The sequence below is a fragment of the Pezoporus occidentalis genome, unplaced genomic scaffold (assembly GCF_034315485.1).
Source record: "Pezoporus occidentalis ecotype Australia unplaced genomic scaffold, CSIRO_AGI_Poc_V1 ctg1769, whole genome shotgun sequence".
Taxonomy (NCBI): domain Eukaryota; kingdom Metazoa; phylum Chordata; class Aves; order Psittaciformes; family Psittacidae; genus Pezoporus; species Pezoporus occidentalis.
The window spans coordinates 2,887-12,798 of record NW_026913606.1 but is presented as its reverse complement, the minus strand read 5'-3'; the positions used below and the strand labels follow the sequence as shown (position 1 = coordinate 12,798).

General features: G+C 54.2%; 1 protein-coding gene across 1 annotated transcript; it reads left to right on the top strand.

Annotated features, from left to right (window-relative positions):
• Nucleotides 1-8,228: 8,228 nt before the first annotated feature.
• LOC134161610 (olfactory receptor 14C36-like) lies at nucleotides 8,229-9,545 on the top strand. The gene has a single exon (XM_062614619.1). It carries the CDS (start codon nucleotides 8,467-8,469, stop codon nucleotides 9,430-9,432), a length of 966 nt encoding a protein of 321 aa, XP_062470603.1. The 5' UTR covers nucleotides 8,229-8,466; the 3' UTR covers nucleotides 9,433-9,545.
• The last annotated feature ends 367 nt before the right edge of the window (nucleotides 9,546-9,912 follow it).

Sequence of the window (9,912 nt, the reverse complement as noted above, 5' to 3'; positions counted from 1 at the left end):
TTGGATGTGAGAAGGAAGCTCTTTCCTGTTAGGGTGGTGAGGCACTGGAATGGGTTGCCCAGGGAAGTTGTGAATGCTCCATCCCTGGCAGTGTTCAAGGCCAGGATCTTCAGGTCCTTTACAACCCTAATTATTCTATGATTCTATGATTCTATGATTCTATGACTCTATGATACTAAGACTCCTCTGTCACTTCTCTATGACTCCTGTACGACTCCTCTATGACTACTCTATGATCACTCAAAGGCAGCCAGAAGTGAGGAAGATTGTTGGAAGAAGTAAACGACCCTCAGACACCACCACCACAATTCTGTACACATGCGGGGAACTCTCTGGAAAATGATGTAATCCATATGTAGCCTTATGAATATGTATGTATGCCCAGGGACTATGAAAGGACGGCTTGTGTGGCAATTCAGAGACACACGTTAGGAGGAGCTATCCCTGTGTCTGCCGGCTCCGCAAGAAAGAATACCTGCTTGTCAGCTTGAAAACTTTGGTGGTGAGTTTGTTCCTGGAGTTTTCTCTGAGATCACCTTGCACACGCAGAGCCGTGCACTGCAGCAGCAGCGTCTCTCTGGCCTCCTGCTGCCACTGTCAGAGGCTAGAGGCACCTCAGCCCTGCGCTGTTGTCGACCTGATCTGCCCTCACGTGGGGGCCCAGCGCCCAACATTCCTGACTCATGGTGGCACTGCTGGCTCTGCGGGTACTGGGGCAGGAGAAGGGCCCTGGCTGATGCTGCTCCTTGTGGTGTCGTGGTGGCTGCGGAGGTGACAGCCCCGGAGCTGGCACCTGCATCTCCTGGTGCCTGGGATGTCCCTGGTGGCTCCTCAACTGTTGGAGCTGGCTCTGCTGACACAAGTGCTTCACCCTCCTCTTGGTCCACCCACCCAGGCTGCAATGGCTTCCCTTGTGTAGAGCAGCGTTGAGGGAGACCGTGCCAAGAGCTGTGCTGAAGCTGAGGGAAACCACATCCACTCTTTGCCTCCTCACGCACAACTGCAGGCTCTCAGCTTGACCAGGCAGCAGTTACCCTTCGGACGGCTTTTAGGTGCCCAGAGGTGTCACCCAAGAGGACTCTGATGCTGGCACACACCTCACCAAAGGCAGCTTGTACAGCCTCGGCTCCCCTGGGTTGCCCTTGGCACCTTTATCAAAGGTAACTGCAACATGGCCTTGTCCTCTCTCCCAAGAGACCTCTGCCAATCCAATGACCTTTCACAAGGGGGATCCCAAAGGAATGCCGATCTTCCCCTGTAACTGCACTGCCACTGTCCTGCCTGTTACACCACGTCCTTCATTCCTCTCATCTTTCATAGATTTTCCTTTCAAATAACCCTTTCAAATAACTTCTATCAGATGCCCTTTGTAATCTTCCTGCACTCGGAAACCTCCCCAGTTCCCTGGAAGACAATCTGGAAGACTTGACAAAAACTACATGGTGAGACATGGCTCATCAGGGTTTAATGAGTCCCATGGTGTATTTGGGCTGAGTCCGTGAACCTCAGGTGCTGAGAGGAGACTGAGGAAACCTCTCAAGAAGTCCAAGTCAGAAACAAAGCCCCAAGTCCCTTCAGCATTAATGGGCCCCACTGAGGGCTGCTGCTGACAAAGCCTCCCCAGGGACTCGTTAAAGCAAGTAACTGGAGGCTGTGATTAGAGGGAGAGAAAGGCAAAGTGCAGGTGTCTGATGGTGAGAAAACCCTTGGTTTGTTTGATGATGCAGAAAGGCCAAGCCCTGACCACAGCCCTTGGAGAAGCAGAGCCTGAAATCCTGAGAATGAAAGTTCTCCTCATAGGCCTTGATGAAAGAGGCAACTGCCATAGCCCAGGGCACAGAGGCCTTTTGTTCTTTTGGGCCTTTCAGCCATGCCAGAACCCTGTCATCTCTGCTGCAGGCTGTCCTACACTGGCCCATGCCTGCACCTCTTTCCCTTCAGGCTGTTGACACCCATCTTGCTTTCCCACCTAGCTCTCACCTGGCATTTCTGTACCTTCAGTCCCATCTCTGCACCCATCGCTGTCTGTTCCTTGAAACACAAAGCCATGGGCTGAGCCAGACTTCCTCTGGGTGACCTCTTGCACCACAAGTCCACCTTTTGAGAGACATTTCTCTTTCCTAACTTTGAGTCTGAACCTTCCAGGCTGCACTTTGTAGAGGTTTCCTTCTCTTCCTGCTAGCAAGAAAACCTCCATCATCTCTGAAGCCACATTTCACCTAGTTGTAGGCTGCTACTATAGTGTCAATTCAGCAGGTGGAGTGAATATCCCTCAGCAAGCTGATCTAAAGGGGACTTATAGAAGAATGGGTGAGGTCATCAGTATAGAGAACTAAGCACCATGGGAGAGCAGTGGGAAAAGGCAATGGCCTGGGTTGAGAACTTCTTGGCAAGAGCCAAAAGGAAAGGTGGTGTCCTTGGGTGCAAGGTACCCCATGCTCTGGGGACAGGGCACCTCATCTGGGACAGCTTCCTGCCTGTAGCACCCTCTCTGCTGCACACACCCCGCTCTCTGCCCGCACTCACAAGTGTCTCACAGAAGCTTTGCACTTCCCTGCAGCAGCGACACCTCCACTGCAGGAGGTTCCTGCATTCTCCAGGCTCAGGGATGGATCCTGCATTCCAGGCAAGAGAGGGAGACGGGAAGGTGGGCTCATGGGGCATGATGAGCAGCGTTCAGGCACCCCCAGCAGTGGGCATTCCCCATGTGCCACGCAGAGGCATGTTCCCATGAGGGAAAGTTCTCAGATAGCCTGAGAGTGGGGGGAAAGTGCAGCCCAGCCCTGGGGAGGGCGCGTTCAGGCAGCTCTCTTGGGGTCTGGCACTGGAGGTGGCTGCTGGCCATGCTCTGCTGCATGCAGTCCTCTGCTTCTGCCCATGAGAGCTCTGTGACCTGCCCTTTGAAACCGTGCTGCCCTGCTCTCCACACAGGACAGATGTTTGTGGGGGTTCTTAAGATCAGTTTGTGTGTGAAGGCATCTTACAGGCAGTGCAAGTTTGAGCACAGGGGAAATGGGAAAGGACTGATGGATGCTGCAGCTCCCCTGGCTCTGCACTAAGCTTCAAAGAGCTGAGAATTTCTCCCTGTTTCAGTACTCTTCTGATTTTCTTTCAAAGAAATAATGTTTTATACCCCCCAAAACAACCTCAGCAATGTTATGCCAGTAAATAAATAACACAGGCAAAATGATCCTAAGGCCATGCTGAGCTTCAGTTGTGCAGCCCACACGCATCCGAATCATGAGTACATGTAGAAAACTTTACAACCAAGTTGGATTTCATCTGACATGCGTTGTGAAAATCAGAGCTGGACAAATCACTGCTTCAGAGCAAAGCTGACTCCCATCCAATCCAGCCTTGAACACTGCCAGGGATGGGGCAGCCACAGCTTCTCTGGGCACCCTGTGCCAGTGTCCCACCACCCTCAAAGGGAACAATTTCCTCTTAATGTCAAGCTAAATCTCCCTGTTTTTCAGCTTAAAGCCATTCCCCTTCTCCTGTCATGGCAATAACTTGTATTACGGGGAGGCTCCAGCAGCAGGGTGGGACGAACGTGGCCGTGGACTTGTACCTGTACCTGTACGCTGCTCTTCCCCGTCCTGGCCCTCGTCCTCGAATCCATCTTCGAGAGGCTGCGGAGAGCCAAGGGGGAATGGCCCAGTTAGCCGGCAGCTGCCGAACTGGCCCGGGAGAGCGGCTCTGGGGACCAGGCGGCGGCGGGACTGGGGCTGGAGGCCGGCAGGCAGCGGCTGCTGGTGGGGGATGTCAGGGCTGTCAAGGGGTAGAAGGAGGTGGCTGCAGAGCAGTGGGTGAAGGCGGTGGAGGAGCCAAGACCCGTGGCCGAGTGCAGCCCCACAACAGCCGAGAGCATTCCCTGGAAGCTGCCAGCCGAGCCCCAGGAGGATGCAGGAGACCACGCAGCATTTCCCAGCAAGGCAGAGGAGGAAGATCTGGACTCAGCAAAAGAGAAGCTGGTGGTGGGAGTGCCGGCAAGCACAGGAGCTACCCCAGCTCCAATGACAAGTACAGCAGCATCGTTTGAGAGGTCTGAAGGTTTTGACTGGCATTTGGGTACCCTTGGGACCTGCCTGCTGATTGTGGTGGGGATCAGCATGTTGGCACACACACAGACTGTGTTTTACCCACCACCATTTTGTCTGATCTCAAAAGTTAAGCAGAGTCGGGTTTGGGTCTTGCTTTGCCTTGCCTTGCATTTCCTTGCCTTGCCTGGCCTGGACTGGCCTAGCCTGGCCTTGTCTGGTCTTGCCTTTCATTGACCTAACTTGCCTGGCCTTTCCTGGCATGGCTTGGCCTGGCCTTAGTTTGCCTTGCATTGAATTGCCTTGCCGTATCTTCCATTGCTTGACTGTCCTGGCCTAGCCTGGCCTTGCCCTGCTTGATGTGGCCTGCCCTGGCCTTGCAGGGCTTTTCTTGCCTTGCCTTGCCTTGCCTTGCCTGGGCTGGCCTGGCCTTGACTTGCCTTGCTTTGCCTTGCCTTGCCTTGCCTTACCTTGCCTTACCATGCCTGGCCTTGCCTGGCATTGCCTTGCCTTGCCTTGCCTTGCACTGCCTTACCTTGCCTTGCCTTGCCTTGCCTTCCCTTGCCTTGCCTTGCCTTGCATTGCCATGCCTTGCCTTGCCTTGCCTTTTCTTTCTTTCCCTTGCCTTGCCTCACCTCGCCTTACCTCTTCTTGCCTTTCCTGGCCTTTAATGGCCTTGCCTTGCCTTACCTTGCCTTGCCTTGCATTGCCTTGCCTCACCTCGCCTTGCCTTGCCTTGCCTCTCCTCGCCTCACCATGCCTTGCCTTCCCTTCCCTTTCATTGCCTTGCCTTCCCTTTCCTTTCCTTCCCTTTCCTTTCCTTCCTTTGCCTTGCTTCGCCTTGCCTCGCCTCACTATGTCTTTATTTCTGTTGCCCTGCCTTTGCCTCACCTCACCTCGACTCACTATGAATTTCCTTTCCTTGCCTTGCCATGCCTTGCCTTGCATTGCCTCGCCTCGCGTCGCCTCGCCTCTCCTCACCTCGCCATGACTTTCCTTCCCTTGCCATGTTTTGCCTTGCCTTGCCTTCCATTGCCTCGCATCGCCTCGACATGCCATTCCTTCCTTTGCCATGCCTTGCCTTTCTTTGCCTTGACTTGTCTTGCCGTGTCTTCCCTTGCCTTGCCATGCCTTGCCTAGCCTTGCCTAGCCTTGCCTTGCCTGGCCTTGCATTGCCTTGCCTTGCCTGGCCTTGCCTTGCCTTGCCTTGCCTGGCATGGCCTGGTCTGGCCTTCCTTGCCTTGCCATGACTTGCCTGGCCTTTCCTGGCCTAGCCTGGCCTGGACATGCCTTGCCTTGCCTAGCATTGCCATGCCTGGCCTTGCATTGCCTTGCCTTTCCTTGCCTTGCCTGGCCTGGCCTGGTCTGTCATGGCCTTGCCTGGCCTTGCCTTGCCTTGCCTTACCTTGAGTTGCCTTGCCTTCTCTTGCCTTGCCTTGCCGCGTCTTCCCTAGCCGTGCGTTGCCTTCCCTTGCTTTGCCTTCCTTTATCTTGCATTGCCTTGCCTGGCCTGGCCTTGCTTGACACAGATCTCTTGCTTTGTCATGTGCACTTGCCAGTTACTGAGGAAAGTATCCATGGGCTGGGAAAGGAAACAGCTCAGGAGGGAATTTTTAGTTAATTGTTGCTCTTCCTGGTAAAACCTGTAGGGCTCTAGCATCTTGTTCCATATTTTCCGTAGTCACTGGAATGGGTTCCATTATTAAAAAAGTATTTCATTTTCTACTTCCCTGTGTTCCAGGAGAAACAGCAACAAGGGCCTCCCCTTGTGCCACAGCTTGTGACACTGTGCAAGACGTGACAAGAAAAACAGCTGGGCTGGTACTTGTGGAGAAGCCTGTGGCCTGTAGAGCTTCATCAGGGACAAGGACAGGTTTCTGTGTAAGCACTGACTCAGTTCAGCCCAGCTGTGCTGTAGTGAAGAGCAGCACCCCTCGCTGCCCTGTGCGGAGTCGGGGCTGGGGTGCGTGCTCCCCACCCCTTCTCTCCTGCCTCCTTTGTCTGCAGTGAAACAGAAACTGTGTTCTCTGAAGAAATTCTTTCCGGTGAGGGTGGTGAGACACTGGAACGTGTTTCCCAGAGATGTCCCCCATGCCTCTTGTGAAACTGTTTAGGATTTAGGGAATGACTGATCAACCTGAAAGAGCTCCTGGGATGAGCAGGGAGTATCCAACTTTCCTGATCTCTGTGTGCTGCTCCCACCTTTGCCAGGCAACCAGAGCTCCTGGTGCAGCCAGGGAGCAGCCAGCAGCCAACTCCTTGCACTGTGCAAAGGCTGGGGCCTAACAGGAACTCCTGGGGAAGCAGAGGGCTCCAGGAAATGGGGGGGAAGTGCATCAGCACATTCCACCCCGTAACTCAAGTCAGTCCATCTTTCTCAGAGTGGTGTGCTCACCTCTTGCCGCTGTGCCAACAAACAGAGTAGTGCTGAATTCCAGTTATAAATTGAGGGCAATGTTTGGTTGCTTTACTCAATTGTTAAGAATTTCTTAAATGGGTTTAAGTACAATTATATATATGGACAGGTTTCTGCATCAACATAACTTGTCCAGCTGATTTCTATGCTCTAATGTATAGCAGAATGTTTAACAACAAACAGAATAGGATATAAATTAGTGAAATTAAGGTAGGATGTAAAATTCAACTTTAAAGCCCCAGTTGCTGTTGCTGACCATCCAACCAGGGTATCCCACCAGAGATGTGTTGAGACAGTGTTCTCACGCTACAGTGTGTGGAGGCTTGCCAGAGAATTCACTGGTTAATGGTGTGGACTGTTGGCAAACTTTTCTCACACCTGTGCTAAAGTTCTCATTTTCAAATGAAGTGATTCTGTGATTGTAAGAAAAGAAGATTTTTAGCCTTAAATCTTTGTATCATCAGAGAAATGGCACTGCAGGAAGGCAGTGTGCCTCCCAGCTGAGGGAGGGAAGATCAGTGCTTGCTTCAGGCTGTTTCCCATGGTGTTTCCCTGGAGCCCCAGGGAGCCCTGGAAGGAGCCCAGGGGGCAGAGGCAGAGCCACCTTGGGCTGGGCCTCTGCTGCTAAGCTGGGACCGAGGGGAGACCTGCGAGACACAGGGAGCTTAAAGGCACTTGGCAGTGGAGGATGCTGAGGAGGAGGAGGAGGAACCTTCTGAAGGAGAAACCTTCCCAGCCCTGTTTGTGGTAAGGCACTGGGTGCAGGGCAATGCAGCTGCAGTTTCTCTCTGTGTAGATAAGGAGGAGGATGTGCTGCAGAGCAGGGCTTCCCCCTGCACCATGCAGGGACAGGACAAGGCAGGTCCCTTGTCCCGGGGCTGGCTGCAGGGTGTGAATGTGGGTGTGCAGGCAGGGGTGCCCAGCGCTGCCCTTGCAGCAGGGTCCCTGCAGCCCAAAGGCTGTGTGCAGGGGCAGGGACTCTGCTGCCTGCCAGGGTCAGCACTCGGCCTGCCCGGGAGCTCCCCATGGAGCTCGGGGGGGAGCTGAGGGGAAGGGAACAGCCCCTGGCAGGGAAGGGAAGTGCTGGGTGGGTGACGCTGCTCCAATCTGCCGTCACTCTGAGCACTTCTTCAGAGGGTCCTTCTGAAAGACACTGAGGCATCATTTACCTGATAGGGAAGGATGCTGAGCTTTGATGTTTTTCCCTCTTGGTGGGCAGGTTGGGCAGTGGGAGCTGGGAATTTACTTCTCTGCTTTGGGGGAGGCATCAAGAGTCTTGTGAGGGGTTGTGTGAGCTGCTCCTGAGCCCCTGCACAGGCAGAGATGAACCCTGGGCAGAGTCCTGATGCTGGGAGGAGTGTGCAGGGCAGAGCTGAGCACACAGCCCATGGCATGGGCTCTGGGAGCACTGAGAGGGAGCAGAGCTGGGCACAGAGCAGCAGCTCCTGGCAGGGACAGCTCCAGGCAGCAGAGATATGGATGGGCAGGGAGTGGGGGGAAAGTGCAGCCCAGCCCTGGGGAGGGTGCGTTCAGGCAGCTCTCTTGGGGTCTGCCACTGGAGGTGGCTGCTGGCCGTGCTCTGCTGCCCACAGCCCTTTGCTTCTCAGCGTGAGAGCTCTGTGGACTGTCCTTTGAAACCGTTCTCCCCTGGTCTCAGCACAGGACAGATGTTTGTGGGAGTTCTTAAGATCAATGTGTGTGAAGGCACCTTACAGGCAGTGCAAGTTTGAGCACAGGGCAAGTGGGAGAGGACTGATGGACACTGCAGCTCTCTTGGTTCTGCAAAGAACTGAGACTTTTTGCCTGATGCAATGCTCTTCTGATTGTACCTAGGAAGAAGCCTCAGCAGTGTAATGACATGACTGGCGACGACGCTGAACCTCTCCTCTCCTGCTAAAATGTGCTCAGTTGTGAATGTGTAAACTGAACTTCTGTATCTGACATCCCTCCTGTCCTAACCTGTCACTGCCTTTTTCTCCTCTGACGGTGCCCCATGCCCAGAGGCAGCAGATGTCCAACGGCAGCTCCATCACCCAGTTCCTCCTCCTGCCATTCGCACACACGCGGGAGCTGCAGCTCTGCCACTTCTGGCTCTTCCTGGGCATCTCCCTGGCTGCGCTCCTGGGCAACGGCCTCATCATCACCAGCACAGCCTGCGACCAGCGCCTCCACACCCCCATGTACTTCTTCCTCCTCAACCTCTCCCTGCTGGACCTGGGCTGCATCTCCACCACTGTCCCCAAATCCATGGCCAATTCCCTCTGGGACACCAGGGCCATCTCCTACACAGGTTGTGCTGCACAGCTCTTTTTCTTTGCCTTTTTCATCTCAGCAGAGTATTTTCTCCTCACTGTCATGTCCTACGACCGCTACGTGGCCATCTGCAAGCCCCTGCACTATGGGACCCTCCTGGGCAGCAGAGCTTGTGTCCACATGGCAGCAGCTGCCTGGGGCAGTGGCTTTCTCACTGCTCTGCTGCACACAGCCAATACATTTTCACTGCCCCTGTGCCGAGGCAATGCTGTGGAGCAGTTCTTCTGTGAAATCCCCCAGATCCTCAAGCTCTCCTGCTCACACTCCTACCTCAGGGAAGTTGGGCTTCTTGTGGTTGGTGTCCTGATTGCTGTTGGCTGTTTTGTTTTCATTGTGGGGTCCTATGTGCAGATCTTCAGGGCCGTGCTGAGGATGCCCTCTGAGCAGGGACGCCACAAAGCCTTTTCCACGTGCCTCCCTCACCTGGCCGTACTTTCCCTCTTTGTCTTTGCCTACTTGAAACCCCCCTCCATCTCCTCCCCATCCCTGGATCTGGTGGTGTCAGTGCTGTACTCGGTGGTGCCTCCAGCAGTGAACCCCCTCATCTACAGCCTGAGGAACCAGGAGCTCAAGGATGCTGTGAGGAAGCTGGTGACCAGATGTGTTTCAGCAGATATACGCTGCTTGCTTTACCCTGGAAAGGGCTTCCAGTGTAGGTCATGACAGGCCATGTCTGTCTTTCCTGCTTTACATTTGTTTTCCTATTTCAATTTGTGATGATGTTGTCTTCATAGAAATGTCAGTTTTCATCTCCTAATTAAGTTGCCACTCGTGTTGTGTGACCCACAGACTTTGTGTCACTCTGGTCTCTGATTGTATTTAAGGGAAATAAATGGTCCTGCAGCAACTTCTTCTCTGTGATATGTCCTCACATGGCAGGAATGAAGGGGAATGAAAGCAGCTTTCTGGCTGCTCCAGCTCTGGGATGGCTGCTCTGTGCCTGCAGCAGGAAGAGCTCTTGGGGAGCCCAAGGGCCGGGGCTGTTGTGCTGGTGTGGGGAGATGGGATGGCATGGGGGGGCTGCAGAGCTCTCAGGGTGTCCTGGGCAGGGGAGCAGAGGACACAGGGGTCCCTGCAGGGAGCTCCCCTGCAATGGCACAGGCTGGGGCTGCATGGCTGAGAACAGCCCATGGGAAAGGTCTG